The 18,691-nt window shown below is 37.2% G+C and overlaps 3 protein-coding genes and 1 pseudogene across 3 annotated transcripts; 1 reads left to right on the top strand and 3 right to left on the bottom strand.

Annotated features, from left to right (window-relative positions):
- Positions 1–804: 804 nt before the first annotated feature.
- On the bottom strand, positions 805–2,125 carry LOC113672473 (uncharacterized; annotated as a pseudogene).
- A 2,069-nt stretch (positions 2,126–4,194) lies between these two features.
- LOC113672463 (substance-K receptor) lies at positions 4,195–5,516 on the bottom strand. Its single transcript, XM_089182387.1, has one exon. The coding sequence runs from the start codon at positions 5,383–5,385 to the stop codon at positions 4,333–4,335; it is 1,053 nt and encodes a 350-aa protein (XP_089038513.1). The 5' UTR covers positions 5,386–5,516; the 3' UTR covers positions 4,195–4,332.
- Positions 5,517–6,834: 1,318 nt separating this feature from the next.
- On the top strand, positions 6,835–13,816 carry LOC113672459 (histone acetyltransferase type B catalytic subunit). The gene is made up of 15 exons (XM_027188744.2): positions 6,835–6,915; positions 7,014–7,082; positions 7,463–7,538; positions 7,727–7,763; positions 8,035–8,112; positions 8,572–8,614; positions 8,693–8,811; positions 9,892–9,979; positions 10,311–10,344; positions 11,078–11,182; positions 11,883–11,926; positions 12,420–12,482; positions 12,680–12,831; positions 13,040–13,156; positions 13,460–13,816. Exons 1-15 carry the CDS (start codon positions 6,909–6,911, stop codon positions 13,625–13,627), a joined length of 1,200 nt encoding a protein of 399 aa, XP_027044545.2. The 5' UTR covers positions 6,835–6,908; the 3' UTR covers positions 13,628–13,816.
- A 711-nt stretch (positions 13,817–14,527) lies between these two features.
- LOC113672460 (protein NCBP2AS2 homolog) lies at positions 14,528–17,809 on the bottom strand. Its single transcript, XM_027188745.2, has 4 exons — positions 17,738–17,809; positions 17,308–17,338; positions 16,471–16,543; positions 14,528–15,971 (listed from the first exon to the last, which is right to left on the bottom strand). The coding sequence occupies exons 1-4, from the start codon at positions 17,758–17,760 to the stop codon at positions 15,814–15,816; spliced, it is 285 nt and encodes a 94-aa protein (XP_027044546.2). The 5' UTR covers positions 17,761–17,809; the 3' UTR covers positions 14,528–15,813.
- Between the last annotated feature and the right edge of the window lie 882 nt (positions 17,810–18,691).

Genomic DNA, 18,691 nt, shown 5'->3' on the forward strand with positions numbered 1-18,691 from the left:
AGCGCAGAGAGTAAGAAATCAATCACACGCCGTTTGTAGGTTGGTTTCAATTTTATTACATTACCTTAAAATTTGAATTTTACCGTTTATTGGGTAGACGTTTTCCGGCGTATTTGTGTTGTCTTGACGGCTGCGAAAACAATTTTGATCAAAGTGCTCTCAGGAGAAAGGTTAACTTGCGTAAATAACACCCTTTAGGGACCTTTTTTAATTATGATGAATTTGATATGAAATTGCTAAAATTTTACCCCGCTTTTAATTTTTCAATTTTTGTTTTGCAGGAAAAGAGACAAGCCTTGAAAATAACAAAACAAAAAATAAAAGCATCATTTATTCCAAAGAAACTGTAAAATCACATGTTTGAGTGTTTACCGTCTCTCAGGAAATCAACTCTGCCTTCAGGCATTCTTCCACTTAACAAGTCAAAAAACATCACCAATGCGGTACACCACGCAGTGCATATTATTTGATATAACAACCACTATAGGTTTCCAATAACTACCCCCAAATGGATTTGACGTTTCCCTAAGTAATTTATTAGATAGTATCATTCCACAAACAAAAACAATAAATGAAAATGAAAATTTCTTTTCGTTGTGAGTTGCTTTTGGTACACCGGCTCGATTAAACTAAATGAAATATTTGATTAAATTTTCAAGCACGCCGAATGTTGCACGCTATAAACTCAACTGAATCCTAATGCATTTGAATACTGAACAATTTATAACGCCCGGGTCGACCACTTCGCACCAATCAAAACAAACTTAGAGCCTTGTGTCACCTTCGACTCTCTAAAAAGAGCGGTTTTGTTTTGTTTGAAAAGGACCATCATTTTTTTTATTTTTCTATCCATCAGCCAAGAACAGGCAACAACATGCTTGTGAGCAAAACCCCTGACATCATTATCAGACTTAAGTATTACAGTGTTTCCATTTCAATCTCATTCTCCCTTGCCCCTGATGCTAAGCATTCATATCCTTTCATGACATTTCTGGGGCCCTGACGATATCTTTCGTTGAATACAAGAAAAAAAACCTATGGGTTTAGTGAAGTATTTAAATTAAATATAAATTTGACTACATAGCTCAAGTTGTCGATCGCAAAAAGAATTTCCTTACTCCATGCAAAAAAAAAGAAAAACCTATAACATCTGTAGGCTAAATGCAAATGAGAAATGGAAGTATTATGGCCAAAGTGTTCCAAATAATTTTGTTGTTTTCTTCTCGTGGACTTTTTAGAATGAAGATGAAATATTTTTCCAGCAAGTTCTCTCTCTTTTTAGATCTCTTAACATGATCGAGTTCAAAACAATTTTTACGGCCAATGAAGGTAAAGAGGTAAAAAAACGTGGAGAGTATTATGAAGCGAACTTAACCCGCAAACAGTGTCAAAAGCCAGCTCAGAGCTGCTAAAAAAAACACTAATGGTTCCTTTGACCCTATGACCCGTTAAATTCAAGCAATGAAGAAATGTCTAGTGTATGCACCCATCGATATTAACCAGATGAGTGCAATTACGAATTTTAACCTTTGAAGAGATATGAAAGGCTTTCGAAACGGCGACACCACCCCGGTATATCTAGCTATCAAGCGTAAGAACCACAATGTTTTGTATCGATGCAGCGGTTGAAATGTTTTGAAAAGAGTAAACAGTTTTACAAAGGACTGCATCGAACAGACCGTGGAACAACCATTCCCGCGAAAGCCAATGAATATCTATCTCAGTTCTCTGGGCACCGCAAGTGCGGAAATAAGTAAATCTGGCACTACCATGTTTCTGATCAAATAGTTCGTAGTGTTCCACACGTGTCTGTTTTTGGCAACAATGACAGCCGCGTTTCCCAAAAACAAAAGCGATATCAGAACTGTGTAGCGTGCGGCTTTGATGGCCTTCACGGACACCGAATCTTCTTTACTGAAAGGAATGCATTCAGACGCTTCGGTTGGGTTCGAAAATGATGGATTTTCCAGTGAAGCTATAATCATCTTCTTTCTGCCCACAAATGAGCATGAAAATGACTTAAAGACAATCGTGAGAAACCATTGGACTTTTCACTTGCAAAGTGCTCGGATAAACTTCTGGAAAGGATTAATTTACCGCCCTTGGATGACAGCGCGGCCCCAATTTTCGAAATTAACCCGTAACTCGAGACAATATTGGTATTGGCGTCATAATAGTGCACTATCGTAAACGTCTTCAAAACCATTTTCCGTACGGAGATAAAAAGATCTAACATTACTCTCTGTTTGCGTTGATAATTGTCTAGTCGGGAATCATATTTGAGATTTTCACCATCGCAACATCGAAATCTAAAGTGGGAGTCAAGCGGGTTTGTAGGTAGATGAGGAGAATGAAGGCGAGGCGGGAGTTTGAGCGCGCGGCCTCGCCGCTAAAAACCCCCTCAAAGTCGTCACCTACATGCACAAGATAGCGAACATGTGAAATTCAAACCGTTGGATAGTAGAAGTGAATATTTTGAAATAGTATGTGTGAAAAAACACTTTGATAGGTAAAAAAAAAAAAAAAGCCTAAGTCGATGGTTTTCTTATAAAATTTTCGCAAAATTCCTCAAAGAAATTTGTAAGGATCGCCATGCATGTGCAGGAGTCATAACAGGAGTCATAGCTGTTAGCTTAGGAAGAGCTTGAACAAAAGGAGTTGAAGAAAAGAGAAATTGAAACACCCATGAATTAGCAAATATTCATTGATATACAGTTTGATGTGCAACAACTATATGCGGGGTTGGGAAGGGGAAGGGGGTGGTCGGGGGTGGGGGTGGGGGTGGGGGTGGGGGTGGGGGTGGGGGTGGGGTAGAAGAACCTCCGGTGATAAAATCATTTTATAAGAATAATTTATTTATTTCACCTCTCGCGCCATTAAAACTACCTAATCAATTTCACCTATCGATAAATCAACTTCACCAATGATTAGTTTCTATCTGTAAGCTACCATTATCTAAAGCGTAATCTTCATTCAGCATCCAGAGGTCTGTTATTGAAAGTACCTGAGTACCACGGTGCTCGATTCGTGAGGAAGAGGAGAGGGGCGTGGAGGTGAATGGGAACACGGAGAGAAACAATCAATTTTCCCTGGTCTCCCTGTTAAACTATATAAGTGGCGACTGATTTCCCCCCCCCCCCCCCCCACTCTGTTCTCCCTTAAAACTATAAAAAAAACCCTAAAAAAATCTCCCCCCTCCCAGCCCCGCAGGTGTTAGTTAAGGACTGGCTTCTTGATTATAGCAAATAGACCCGCTCGCTGGCTGCCGTGAGGAAAAACGATTACTTCAAATACTACTAGAGGCGTAATGGGACCCACTGTAAGGAATTTCGAGTCAATTCTTAAGCTTGCGAGTAAGATTAGTTAATAAAAACCCGTTTGTATCGGCCCACAAGATTCCAGAATTTCGTGCGGCTCCGTTTGAAAGCCTTTTCCGGGGAGATTTTAATTTGCTATCCGCTATTGAGTGAAGAATATATCAAGAGAAAAAAAGTAATATCTCATTACTTTTCTTGATAGATATCAACCTAATTGGTATGGGGACAAAAGAAATTGCAAAAGACGAAAGAACAACAAGGGTAAAAAAAAATACGCGAAAAGAGTGCCTTTTTTTCTTCAAAAGATAATGTTCTCACACCTAAAGCTCTACGGTTTCTTTAAAATGAACATAGATGTCGCGTAAAGACTGACTATGCAATTTAATTGCTTTCAACAAATACAAAAGGAAAAATATAAACCAATATTTCGAAAAAAGACTTAAGTTCAAGGTTTTAACACAAACTCAGCTCGAAAATGACAAGATTTTATCTTCGAATGTTCAATCTTACTTTTTTTTTTTTAGTGGATTTACATATAGTTTAATTGAATTTGACCACTTTGTTAATTACTTAACGAGTGAAAACTACTTAGTCCGTTATTAGTTTTTTTGTGAAATTAGACTTAGTGGCGTCAGGTGCATTAAAAAAAAAAAAAAACGTCCATATGGTATTAGAAGCCTTACATGATAATTTTCTGAAAATTGGTCACAGAATTGTGTAGATAAAAAAGTTTATAATCTGTCGGTGGACATATATACGATTATCGTAATCTGGTTTGCGACTTTGAAGAGTGTCAGACAACACTGTCCATTCAAATCCCTGTTAAACCCTTATTTTTCAACGCCACTCTCGAAACAAAGCCATGTTATCTCACGGAACAATCCACTTTTCTACCCTTGTTGACGAGCTTAAGCGACCGCGAGCAAAGTAAAGGAAAACAATCATTGAATTCAGTTATTATGCCTGTCTTCTAAATAAAGCGTTATTCAAACCAGGGGTCAATGAGCTACAGCTATTAAAATGTGGTCATTTCGACGCTTTTTAACAGTCTTTCCTGTGCGAACCATTTGTGGCCTTTGAAGAGGTTTCGTAGACCCTGGCGATATCTTTCATTTAAGATGAAATAAACGCAAGGATTGAGAGAGGCGTTGGAGTAAAAAATAAACTTGACTGCGAAGCTTAAATTGTCCATACCGCACGGGATTCCCTCGTGCCATGCAAAAAGAAATAAAAAACCTACAATATCTATGGGTAAAATGCAGATCATAAACAAACAGATAATCGCTAAAATTTTTTTGATGACTTGAGTATTCTCCTTCTGCCGGGTCTTTAGCAGAGAAGAGGAACATTTTCGCCAAAAGGACTTCCGCTTTTCCAAAGCCTTAAATATAAGTGAATATAAAACAATAAGAATGCCAAGAGGAATGACGATCAAAAGTAGTGACAATATTATGAAGTTAACTCTTAATCCCTGTAAATTGTCAAATGCTGGCTCAAAGCTGAAAATACATACATTCGCACCATTCACCCTCTGCACGCGATAAATGTAAAGATAAATGCCGTGCAGACTCATCGCTACTAACCAGATGGAAACAATCACCACCTTGCGTCGTCGTGGAGCTATGAAAGGCTTCCGAAATGGCGACACTAACCCTATATATCTATCAATCGTAATGACAACAATGCTTTGTATCGATACAGCGGTTGAAATGTCTTGAAAAAAATAAACAGTTTTACAAAGAACGGCACCGAACAGACCGTGGAACAACCATCCTTGAAAACCAATGAACAACTCCGTCATTTCTCTGGGCACCGCAAATGCAGAAAGAAGCAAATCTGACACTGCCATGTTAGCGATCAAATAGTTCGTTGTGGTCCGCATCTGCCTGGTTTTGGCAACAATGGCGATGACCGCCGCGTTTCCAAAAAAAGAAAGCAACATCAGAACTATGTAGCATGCGGCTTTAGTGGCCTTCACGGAGATAGAATCTTCTTTTCTGAAAGGAATGCATTTGGAGGCTTCGGTTGCGTTTGCAAACGTTGAATTTTCCAGCAAGGAATTGTTCATTGTGTATTGACAGAAAAATCCTAGTTTTTTTTATCTTCATTTGCAGAGAAGAATGCTTGTTAATTTTGTGATCTGTGTAGTGTCTTTATCTCTTTGCCAGGTGATATCGTTTCAATGGGATAGTCTAGGGGAGGGGGCGTGACAATTTATCTTGAGTTACAAACAAACTTAATTTTTATATTGCAGCCTAAGCTCCTACGTTTAAGTGGGGAAGGGTCGGGACAATTTATCTTCAACCATAAACGAACATAATTTCTATACTGCAGTCTTAAGCTCCTACGCTTTCAAGTGGCCGTATTGGTGTTATTAAATTGTTATGGCTTTCGAATCTTTATCCGTGGGCTACAATTTAGGGTGACCTAATTAAAGTCAATCAAGGCGTTTTTACCGACCGGCGGTCGTATTCACCTTTTTTTAAGAATATTTTGTATTTTAACTTGTTTTTTTTTTTTACACATTTAATTTAAATTCCAATTAAAATCGATCATTTTTGAGATGAACATTTACTGAAATACGTCTAGCCTTCTACTTTGGTAACCTCAAATCTACATGTAACTTAAAACGTATTTAAGAACTGTAAAAGAGATCAAAATTCAAACCGACTGGGCGTAATAAGAGAACGGACAAGTGTATGGAAAAGTAAAACGTTTTATTCACAACTTCAACTCAGATTTCACACTTTTTAGAATTTATTAGTGCATCAACGCGATGTTACCACTTCCTTCTTGCAAGCCGAAATGTTAGATAAATCATACATTCCTTTATTTCGTTTTAAAGGCTAAAATTCTTTTATTCCTTTCGGGAGATCTTCACATGAAAAAGTTATTGCATTTCTGTTTCTTGATAATCCTAGAAATACTATAGAGTTTATGGGCTTTAAGACCTAATTTATTTATTTTCTTTGGCGTTTTCCTTTACCGATTTACGCTTGAATTATTTCTAATGGTTCTTATGACGATCACATATAGGAGAAATGATGAATCACTGTGGCTTCTTCTTACGTTTCCTTCTGTAAAGCAACCGCATAGATCAAACTCTGCGTGTGAGTATCGGAAACTTTAAAAAGAGAAATGAAAAATAGAGTCTTCTCATGACGGTTTTCCCTTGATTAGTTTATCGTGGGAGTGAAGATTAAAATAAAAAAAATATCTCGGGCAAGTTTGTGAATGCAGATGGAAAATACGAAAAAACTTTCCATGAAGAGTTAGTTACTCGCTAAAACTGAAACCAAGTGAGGGAAAATCTGCTGTAGGAAATTCCAAGGAAAATTATCTTATAGAAAACTATTTCCATTCAACAGGCCAAAAAGGAAAGGGATAAAAGAAGTAAAGAAGAAAGAATGAATGAAAAAGAAACAAAAGGGGTGAAAGAAGGAAATGAATAAAAATAATTTAAAAAAAAGAAAAGAAAAGAAATATGCTTGAGTGTCCTGTGGCATTTCAAAGAGAGACTGGGAAACAGTCCCACAGTCATTACTAGTCAGTTGACAGTACATTTGAGTAGAAAGCGCGCGAACCGGCAACATGGATGGTGAGCAATTTTTCGATCATTTCTGGAGGAAAACGCTACATTTGTAGCTAATTTCGTTTGTGGTACAACGTAGTGATATTTTGGTTGTTATGTCTTAGTTTCCATGGCAGACCAGGCTCTTGCTCGCTATAAATGCGACTCCAACACAGCTGTACGTTTCAAGCTCGGTAAGCCTTCAATCGACTTTCTCGTGTGTAAATTTAAGTGCACTAGTCAACTTATGTTCTGTCAGTGGAGTTCTCGAGGGAGATATTAATTTAACTGTCTCAGTAGCGTATTGCAATGAATATTCATACAGCTTTGCGTTTGTGAGAATAAAAAAACTAAAGCTCTGTTGCAGATGTTCTAATCGAGAAAAACAGGAAACTCGTGAAGTACAGAAACAAGTGATTTTTCAGAAATGAAATTGAAATCAACGCTTTATTTGAGCAATTTGTCTCTCGGTTTTAAATTCAGGATGATCTTCCCTATCTCAGGAAAGCAAACTGTTGTCACGCTCCTTAAAGTTACAAATCTTCTGCAACCAATTTTTTTCCCTTTTTTGCAGTTCAATGTGAGAATGATGTATTTGACAAGGGCAAAGAATTCCATCCAACATTTTCACACCAGTACTTCGGTGACAAGTGAGTCTTGTGAATTCTTTTGCTTCATCCAAAGATATAGTTACCATTTTTGTCATTAAGGTGTAGAGTGCGTTTTGAGTTACTTTTGAATTACCAAATCCAATCAGATCAATGGATATTATCAATAAGAGCCAATAAGACATCAAAGTAAAAAGGATAAATGAACTTTTAAATTTTTTTCTTTGCAGTGAAACTATATTTGGTTACAGCAACTTGGAAGTGCAGGTAAATCTCTAAATCAATGAAATGAAGCATGATGGTAAGTAAGCCTGCAGTTTGTAATACTGCACATGGTAATAAGTTATACTTGGTTGATTTTTTCGGTCAGTCAGTCAGCCAGCAAGTCTGTTTGTCCATCAGTCAGTCAGCCAGTCAGTTCATCAGTCCATTAGTTAGTGACTCAGGCAGTTTTTTTTTTTATCTGTCAGTTAAGTTGCTAGTCACTAAGTGATGCTCAGTGAATACAGTTTGTGTCATTTTCCCTTTTTTTTTTCAGTTGTACTATCATGCTGGAAGCCTTCTTACTTACATAGGCATGAAACATGATGGGCAGGTTAATAGCAAAGGATTAGAGGTAAGAGGTACCCTGTTTCCAGAATTCTACCTTTATTTTAAGATCACTGTGCTGGACTCTTGAAAGAAGAGTCCTAGTTTGATCTCTAGCAGTAGTTTTTTTGCGTTGTGATCTTGATTAATTAAGTTACTTACTTAGACTATTGTTCTACCTAGGAGTATAGCGGATACCAGAGTGCCTACCCATGATAAATTAGAATCTTGTTCAGAGTAACAGGGCAATTTAAGTATGTCATAACTTAAATTGATAAATTGAAGGGGAAAAACTGAAAAGAAAAGAGAATGAGAGGATTTGGGGGCTTCCTATTTCAGGAAATTTGAGGAGTATTTCAAAATTGCTGTAATTGTGGCATGATGCTGCATAGGCTAGCAATTTTGAAATTATTCATAGAAAAGTAGAGTACCATGTAATAACTTATTATCTCTTTATCTCATATTTATCATTTTATTTTCTCTTCAGCCTGATCCTGTTATGAGTATTGTTGCAGAGAGATACCCAGCTGGTAATGAGGAAACCTATCATTCATTTTTTACCATGATTTCTTCACTCTATAAACCATTATTGCTTTGTATTCTCCTAGGATTTCTGACAAATTTGGATCAGTTTATTGCAAAACTTCCTGGTGAAAGGAAATTCAGACCAATGGGGGAACTGCTGCATTCATACAAGCAAAACGATGCTGAATATGAGATGTATCAGGTGATTTTTCCACTTAGCAATCTGTTATCTTTCCTATTGGTACATAATGAAATATGAATCAAAACAGTTTTTTCAATAGGTTTATAGGGTAAGTGTTGTTAACCCTTTACCTCCCAAGATCTGTTTGATATTTCTCCTCTCTAGCTATTACAAATTTCCTCATAAATTAATTGCAAGAATTTAGTGTTAGATCAGGATAACAACTTCTTCCTGATAACTTTAAAAATTCCCATTTCTTGTTTGCTGAATAGTGTTTGGATGTTATAGGGAGAAGTTACATGTTAATCACTTCTGGGAGTAAATGGATTGAGGAAGCAGTAAGGGAGGGCAACAATCTCCTCAGTGGCCACTGTGGTCACTATGGCAACTGAGCCATAGCTCATCTCCAGGTCCCCTGGAATGATTATGTACTAAAAATGTGGGAAGGGGTGAGCAAAAAAGCTAAACAAATTGAGCAAAAGCATAGAGCTGTGCCTTTGCAAACCATCCTGAAACCCCAGACATTGCAGAGAGGAGGGTGGCACTGGTGGCTTCAAGGTTTCAAAATGTGTTCATTTTCAGCTATTTTGTTGCAAGTGCCCCAATAGTTTTGTTAAGGATTGTAACATACAGCCCTAATGTAGCTCACTAATGAGCTCTCTGCAGCCTAGCAGGTAATTTAGTGTTAACAACTGAGTTGAAAATGTAAATTAGCCATCATAAAGGGTAAAATAGCTGACATTTCGAGCGTTAGCCCTTCATCAGAGCAATTGACAAAGGGTTAATGCTCCAAATGTCAACTTTTTTACCCTTTACGGTGGCTATTTACGTTTTCAACTCAGCTGATAACACTAATTTACCTGCTATACTCTCCCACTGACGCAGCACCACAGTTTCTTCAGAAACTTACCCCTTTATCTCTGCAGCCTAGTTTAAGCAGGGTTAAAAATTTTTCTTGGTTTCAGATTTCTCAAACCAGTTTCAGTTTTATCATTTATCTTATATTCATTACTGCAGTCTGAAACTATGGAAGATAAGAATTAATCTGGTTTGAATTTTACAATTTTTGTAATTATTACAATATCATAATTTTATATTTAGGCTGATATAACTACTCCAAGACTCAGGGATTACCATGAAAGACTCCAGACATTCTTGCTATGGTTCATTGATGCATCATCATATATAGGTACGAGATTGTGGTTTCATTATTATTATTCTCAATCAATTATCAGGTTTTTTCAATTGGTCATCTTGCCAGCATGGCTGTTTAGACAAGTCAAGCTAATATCAGTATGCTTATCTCCTTACTGTTTCCTACACATTTCCCAAGGTGCTGACAATGAGAATTTGTTGAACAATCAAGGGTTTCTTTAGTTGTTGATCATTTCCTGTATTCTCATGACCTGAATGTTTGATTCAGGGGTAATATGGATAGGAAAATTTAAATGCTGGTCACTGGTAGGGGTCAAAGGTTAAAAATGGCTAAATAATTACCTTGGTATGCTTTGCTTCATTAGATACTGATGATGAAAGATGGCACTTTTTCATTCTGTAAGTTTGCCACACTATGTTCAATTGATTTAAATAACATGCTTTTAAGATATCATTACTGTCCAATGATTTTCCCTCTTTACAAGTGTTTTAACACTATATACCTCAACATCAGCATGCATATTCTTCATGCTATTCTCTGTATGTCTCCCATGGTACTAGTCACTCTTGGGTCTTTAAGAGTTAAAATAGTTTATCAAGCGCTGAAAAAGTGTACTTGTATGTATTTAATCTATTCAGATTACATGTACTTAAGGCATCAGTCAACAAAGTATTGAATGATACTTTAAGTCAACTTGTCAGCTGACTGTCAGTTGCCATGTCATGCAACTTGGTAGAATGTCAGTTGCCACCATCAGTCAACACTCCATGGACACCTAAACAGTTATGTTGGGATCAACAGTTGGCAGCATATCTGTCAAGTGTTGGTGGTGTATCAGTGGACTGTCAGTGGTATATATGTATTGCTAACTGTTGTTTTGCTGGAATGGGGCTCTTCTCCTAGCCCCTTCCCAATACCCACAGGTACTTGGTTCATATGTCAGTTTAGTATCACCCGATATATATGGATGGACACTTGTTTGATGTGTTGATCGATAGTATCCACCAATACTCGATTGACAGATGCCTTAAGTACACCTTATTCCATCATTCAACCTGTCAGAAAGTGATAGTTCTATGATTCCCGTGCAAAAAGAGCAATAACATCTTGTCTGTAACTAATATGTTGTAGATTTGAGAAAAGGAAAGAAGCTGGAGAGACACTTTATAGTTTGGTTGGATACATGACAGTGTACCAGTATTATGCATATCCAGATAAGATTAGACCTCGCATTAGGTTTGTACATGTACCATATTTCCTCAAATAAGCCTCTGGACATTTAGTTAAACCTTTAACTCCCAAGATCTGATTGTTAATTCTCCCTCTTGCTGCTGACCATCAACTTTTTAATTGATTACAAGAATTTGGTGTCAGACCAAGATAACAACTTCTACCTGATAAGTTTGAGTATTCTCATTGCCTGTTTGCCAAAAAATGTAAGGATATAATAGGAAGAAGTTACATGTTAATCACTTCTGGGAGCTAAAGGGTTAAAATTTCTTCTAAAAGAAGGGCGTGGGGGCACCTCTTGGAGGAAGGGCGATTAATTGAGGGGGTCACTTATTATTCTCTTGTGTCGATGATGACTCTGCTGTAGTTTAAGCTTAAGAAGTTACTAATAAAGTGGCAATAGAAACAGGTTTTCCCTGTTTCCCTATTATTAAAGTAGCAATAGAAACAGGTTTTCCTTGTTTCCCTATTATTTAAGAAAGTAAGGGAGGAAGGGGGGAAGGGAGAGTGCTGGTTTGACATTGTGGCCCAGGGTGGATATTTATTCAGGGGAGGGTGCCTTTAGAGCATGGGTACTTATTCAAGAAAATATCAATTCATTAGTATGTATATAAGCTTATTACATCAAAATAATGTCAAATACCATCATTGAACAATTCATCAGTGGACACAATTACTTAAGGTAAAACTTGATTTATTTTTGCAGTCAAATGTTGATTCTTCCTCCATTTAAAAGACAAGGCCATGGAGGTTAGTTCATTTTGTAGAGTTGGTAATATCTGATATTACCAAGGAAGTTCTAGTCATTCAGTGTCCAGTGTTCAGTATTCAGCTTTTCTTGCCTAATAAAATGTTTTCAAAGTAAGCTTCAAGACACTTTGAAGTACATTACCATATGACATGAACAAACTAAATTTTACTCACCATTTCACCTAAAAATAAAGAACCAAATTCAAATTTTCTTGAGTACTATCCAATTGCAAGTGGTTAGGTAACTGTTAGCTATGCATTCAAGTCCCTCATCCTGTTACCTACAGAATCTGTTTTTGCTGCTCTCAGTTCAACTCCTTGGCCAAGCTTTGAACTTACCAAACTCATCTGCCCCTCATCAGTTGCAATTTTTAACTGCTTTTTATGCTTTTGTGGAATATTGTTGGGTTCCTGTTAAGTTTGCACTTTTGCTCTGCATCAATGGATCATGATGATGATGACAATACTATTATGATGATTGCCTCCTTTGTAGCTCAGATGCTTCAGACAGTTGACAGATTTTACATCAAGGACCCACAAGTCTTGGACATTACAGGTGAGCAATGATAGGATAGAAGGAGCTGGGGCATGAAACTACATGCCACCCCTCTCCTTTGCAAATGTTTGTTTTGGTTGGGTCTCCTTTCTTACTATTTAGCACAAAATCATCAGTCTCACCATTGCAGTGGCAGTGAGCAGTAGTTATGATTTCATCACTTGTTTTTACCTGTTTGACTATTTTTTCTTTTACAGTTGAGGATCCTTCCTTTGACTTCCTGAGATTGCGAGACTATGTAGATGCCTTAGCTTGTATTAATCTGTCAGCATTTTCACAAGAGAACCTGCGCAATGGATTTAGTGGTGAAATGGTGGAAGAGGCTCGGGAAAAACTGAAAATCAACAAGGTGAGAAGTTTTGTGATTGAAAAGGCAAAATAGTGGAGATGCATACATTCTCTTAGCAGGGCATTAATTAATTTCTAAACAACTAACCCAGCATGAATTGCGAGATAAAATTTGAGGTAAGTTAAGCATTGGTAATGTTTAGGTTAGCTTATGAGAGATTAAAGTGAAGTTCAACTTGTTAATAGACCTTTCTCTTTCTTTATTTCAGATTCAGTGCAGAAGAGTTTATGAGATTCTCCGTCTTCGGGTCACAGATCTTAGCAATGCAGAGGATTACAAGTCTTTCCGGCTGGAAGTGAAAAAGAGGCTCAATGTTCCTTTTCAGGTATACTGTACAATGTATTGCTACATACCCAGAGAAACATAGCTGAAACACACACAAAATCTGACTTCTTGACGCCTAAAATGTACCATTTAGCAAATAGCTTTAAGAAATTCATTTCAGAAACTAATTTTATCAGGAAATTACATTCACAATGAGTGCAAATTTTATATTTTTTTGTGTGAAAAGTTGTTTTTGAGCTACATGTATATCAAGGTGGTATTTTATCTGTCCAATGACTCTAAAATAAGTGTACCTTGCCAGAATAGTAGTGAACAGTGGTTTTCATAAAATTATTTTATTTAGAAAGAAAAAGCTGATATGGAAAAGCTGAAGCTAATCTTGAAGCCTGAAGAACTGAGTGCAACTGTCAACATGCAGACACCACAAGAACGAATGCAGCACCTTGAGCAGTTATACCAAGAGCTGGAATCACACTATAAGAAAACCCTTGAAAGAATTGCTGCTTCTTAAACCTCACATCATCCAGCCACTTGCTAAACAATTGCAAAAAAGGAAATACATAGCTCTGTAACAAATTACCATTGCTTTAGTTTGAAATTCAAATGAGGGCAGGGTTGGTTCAGTTAGTTGGAAACTATCTGTTAAATGTTGTAAGTGCAACTGAAAGTTAAATTTGAAGACATGGCCACTCACAACTTATTAGTTTAGTGTGTTTGTCTGATCAAAGAAGACTATCATTTACTGTTCTCATCTTTATTGTGAGTTCAAGTGACTGCTAAGTGGGCATTAGTACCAGCTATTCAACCTGATACTATAGGATGCCATGCTTTCAGAGAGACACAATACTATTTTGTTGTTGTTTACCCTCGCATTGCATACAGTGGTATGATAGATGTTCAGTTAACCCTTTACACTCTAACATGAGTATGCATATTCTCCATACTGTCCTCTACATGTTGCCCAACTTGCAGACAAGGAGAACTTGTTTAACAATCAAGAGCTTCTTTAGTTGGTGATCATTTCCTTTATTCTCATGACCTTAGAGTGTGACTCAGGAGTGATATTGTAGGGAGAAATTAAATGTTAGTCACTCTTAGGAGTCAAAGGGTTAAAAGAAGATGAAGTATTTGACATGGTTTTCATGTCAGTTTCCTCAGCAGCTGTCATTTGGGTGGTCATGGGTTATGCTCTGCAGGGGTATGTTGTGAGTAAGGTAACTGAGCTGTCATTTGGGTTGAGTCGATAACATAAATTGGCCATCATAAAGAGTTTCAAAGCTGACATTTCAAGCATTAACCCTTCATCACCTTTGTCCCTTTAAAACCCTTTACAGTGGCCACTTATTGTCATCAACTCAGTTGATAATACTAAATTACCCTGTTATACTCTCCCATCGACACAGCACCACAGTTTCTTTAGAAATTAACCCCCTTTATTCATTTGGGTTGTCATGCACCATGCTCTCTGGGAGCATGTTGTGAGAAAGGCTTCCAAGGAGATCACTTTCATGATTTCCAGTGAGATATCATGCATCTTTTGACCTTTACATGTATTTTTGCAATTTGGACCTGGTTATCTGTACAATGCTACCACAGTCATGTTTATGGTCTGAAAAACAATGAAGGTGGCTGACAAAATGGTTCTTATGCAGTCTGAGAAATACAACATTGTTCTACGCATGTACTTGATAGTATGACAGTATCTTGTGTAAATTTTCTGATGAAAACTATTTAGGAAACTGTGACATGAAGGTCAAGGATTAGACCATTTGATATCTAGCCACTTGTAATCCACTTTGTAATTCAAAGATTCAGATATGCATCAATATTTACACAAAATATCTTAAACATTAACATAGTCAATGGGTATTATTTTTTCTTGTTAACTTTCTATAGGCTCCTCTATAATCTTATCTAATGGTTCCACCTGTAAGAGTTAAAAACCCCAGTTTTACCACATAAGAATTTGCAGCAAAAGAAAATTTTCCACTTATGGTATGTTGGAGTCTGCAAGGGCATTTTGACTTTGGCCACCATCTGTACTGAACATTCCACCCCAGAAAAATTTTAAGACAAGAAAAAAAACATCAATGGTAAAAAAAAAATATCCCTTCATTTCACTTGTGGTTCAGTAAGGTTAGGCTTGTCTGTTGAAAACCAGTTTTCAAAGGTTAGCAACATCCAAAAATTAACATTATCATGCTCCTCTTTGCATTTACATATATTTTTCAAATGATTCTTTTGAAGTTTAACCATATCCTCTGGAAAAAGGGAACTTAAATTTCCTTTTGTCTGTTCACATTTCTTTGGTCCCATGGTCTTGCAAGTTGAAACAACTGGAAAATAATCCAAAGGCAGGGTTCAAGCAGTATGCAGAGAGAGTCCTGACCATTTGCCCCAGGCAAGCTGATCTTCTGCTTGATCTGGTGGATTGTAATATATCACTTGCGTTAAGGGCAAGTAAAAGATTGACACTTTTCTGTCTGCAGATGAGAAAAGGCTGGTATGAAGAGGTTTAGGGCTAGCTGGAAATGGTTTCATAGGGCAAGCTGAAAAATCTATTTTCTTTGCACCCTGTCACTTTTAAACAACCATCTCATAAGTTTCTAACTTTCTCCATTCTGTTCTAGAACAAAATGGCAAAAGGTTAACCCCTTCAAGATTTCACACAAGACTACCAATGGACAGGTGATAATGTCACTGTCTTGGTTTCTGTTGGATCTTGTCTATCTCTTCCTGAACATTTTTGAAAAAATTCCTTGAGAAGGAAACAACTCTGTTTGACATCTGGCTGTTTTTCTTAATGTTTTCTGGAGCCTCCCTTGATTTGACAGCTTTATCAAGAGCATCATTACCTATTAACAAAAATAAATAGATTCTTGTATTTGAGTTGGGACTAAATTATTTCTGATTTAATTTAGAGGGGTAGTGATTTCATTTTTGACTTGAAAGCAGGTTGGTTCTCAAGCTGTAATGATGATCCTCATAATAATCACAATTAAATAACAACAATTGATTTATTCCTGACTAGCATGGCTCCTTAAAATTCTGAGGCTTTTACTAGTGAACTATTAACAAAATGAAATTAGACTACTGCTACTGCTATCTTGTTATTTATCATTTTGCTCCATTTTACTAAGCCAACACCTTAACTTGATTTGCACAAAGGATGGATAAATTGCTATTTGACAGATAGGTGTTAACAAAACATACTGCACTATCCAACAGAAGGTGATTTATCCAGAGGATGGTGTTACCCACCTTTCAAACAACCAGGAACTTTAACAGGCTCTAGAATTTACAGATAAATTCCTAAGTCACACCAGAGAATGAAAGTCTTAATTACAAACTTACCCCACAGTGTTACCTGTCTGTAGGTGTAATGTGTCAGCTGAGCCAGACGACGAATGGGGTATGAATTAGCAAGCTGTCAACAACAGCAACCCTTAATTAGTCAAGCATTTACTTCTTGTTTAAAGACCTTAAAATTATGACTGTTGTAAATAACAAATACATTTTAAATTTCATCTCGTAAATTAAAGGGTGATCATTAAAAAAAAAAAGTCACTAGGTAAGTCCAAATACTATTGATCTTTGCAAAAATAACATTCTGAATATCTATTTGAATTCATTCTCTCAAAAGAAAGGCAAAATACAATTGTACAATTTAATGTACAAAATAAAAAAATATAAGAATATTCACAAAATAATGAAAAAGCATTTGTGTAGGTTTAGATTAAGGCAGTGTAAAATAAAATGGTTCAAGTTTTGACAGAAACTGTTGTGCTGCATCTGTAGGGGGTATTACAAGATAATTTTGGTTTTATCCACTGAGTTGATAATGTAACTCAACCACAATAAAGCTGACGTTTTGAGCATTAGCCCTTTGGATCAGACTCTCCCTCTAACTAAGGGCTAACACTCAAAATGTCAGCTTCAGAAACTCTTAACCATGATCAATTCACATTATGATTATCAACTAAGTTGATACAACCAAACTATGAGAATAAATGATAGTGGGAAGGTGGATTAAAAAATTTTTAAAGCCTTTAACATCTGTGTTAAAGCATTCACTCGAACAAGATTTAGTTAATCATGTTCGAGTGAATGTTTTCTTTAGTGCTGAATGCATGATGCATTCAGCACTTAAGACTGCTTTGTCTCAATAAGTTTCATAGGTTCATTACTTACTCTTTCAACGACTTGTTCATTGGCCAGAAAACTATAAAACATGGAAACAAAATCAATTTGCAAATAACACCCCAGAAAAGTTACTTAGAATTTTAAATTAACGAACGGGAGAGCAACTACAGAATACCCTGCCACTTTGGTCCACCTCATTTACATGTGTCGGGAGGCTTTGAAGATCGAGGCACAATACAATGAACGTTATTCCTATTCAGTGACATGTAAAATGAGTAGCAAGGTATTCTGCAGCTTAGCCAAAGCTGACGTTTCCAGCTTAAGGTTCACTCTGTCACTGTACAGTGTACGTTTCAACATCATGTGATGAAATTTCCTTACGATTATTTAAGTTGTGCCACAACTTAATTACAATGGTAAACTGGAAATTTCTACCACAGAACAAACTTAACACTGGTAAATGGGCTTCAAGACTAACCTGAGAAGATATCGTAACGGCATCTTCGATCTTCTTCAGTACCCTCTTCGACGAGGAGACAAAGTAACCGAGCCTTTATTGTAGAGTAGTCCTGGGGCTCAATTTCAGATTACAAGAAGAATTAGGGCGGTGGGGAGGGGAAAGGGGTGGGGAGGGGAAAGGGGTGGGGAGGGGAAAGGGGTGGGGAGGGGAAAGGGGTGGGGAGGGGAAAGGGGTGGGGAGGGGAAAGGGGTGGGGAGGGGAAAGGGGTGGGGAGGGGAAAGGGGTGGGGAGGGGAAAGGGGTGGGGAGGGAGGGCTTAAGGGGAAAGCAGCCGGGTACCACATGTATCACCTGTAAAAAGAGTTTCCACTTAACGACTTCTTCAACTCTGAAGCTTGGTGGGGAAGTTTAAGAATTTAGGGGCACGATTTAGATTTGTCACGTTAAACTGTAATCTACTGAAAAAACCCCAAGGGCTCCGCCGGAAATGATCATTAACAGGGTTTGTACCCATTTTCAGAAACAAATTTGAAGAACTTTTCCACGGCTTTTCAAGGACTAAGATTGATTTTTCCACGGCTTCGATTATCACCTTAAACCCTCTCATTACCAAGATTTCAAAATCAATTCTCCTTACTGTCTTACATATATTTCCTCTCATGAAAATTCTGAAAACTTTCTACGCTTTCCAGGACCCGTACTAACCCTGCATTTATTTCAGTGTTCTCCCTTATTTTACGCATGACAGGTAAAATAAATTTTCAAACCGGTAAAGCGATCCTTTTACCTGTTGAATTTTCAAGAATTCCAAGCAATTTTAAACGGTAATAAGAGGTACTACAGGCGGTAAGTGTTACCGGTTACCACCTAGAAAGGAGAACACTGTTATTTGCTGAAAGTTTTAATTTCTACCCAAAAGCCAATTTCTTGTCTTGGAGCAAATTTCTACTGAATATTGAAAGTAAAGCGGAAT

Source organism: Pocillopora damicornis, chromosome 9 (genome assembly GCF_964200805.1).
Source record: "Pocillopora damicornis chromosome 9, jaPocDami1.2, whole genome shotgun sequence".
NCBI classification, from domain to species: Eukaryota; Metazoa; Cnidaria; class Anthozoa; order Scleractinia; family Pocilloporidae; genus Pocillopora; species Pocillopora damicornis.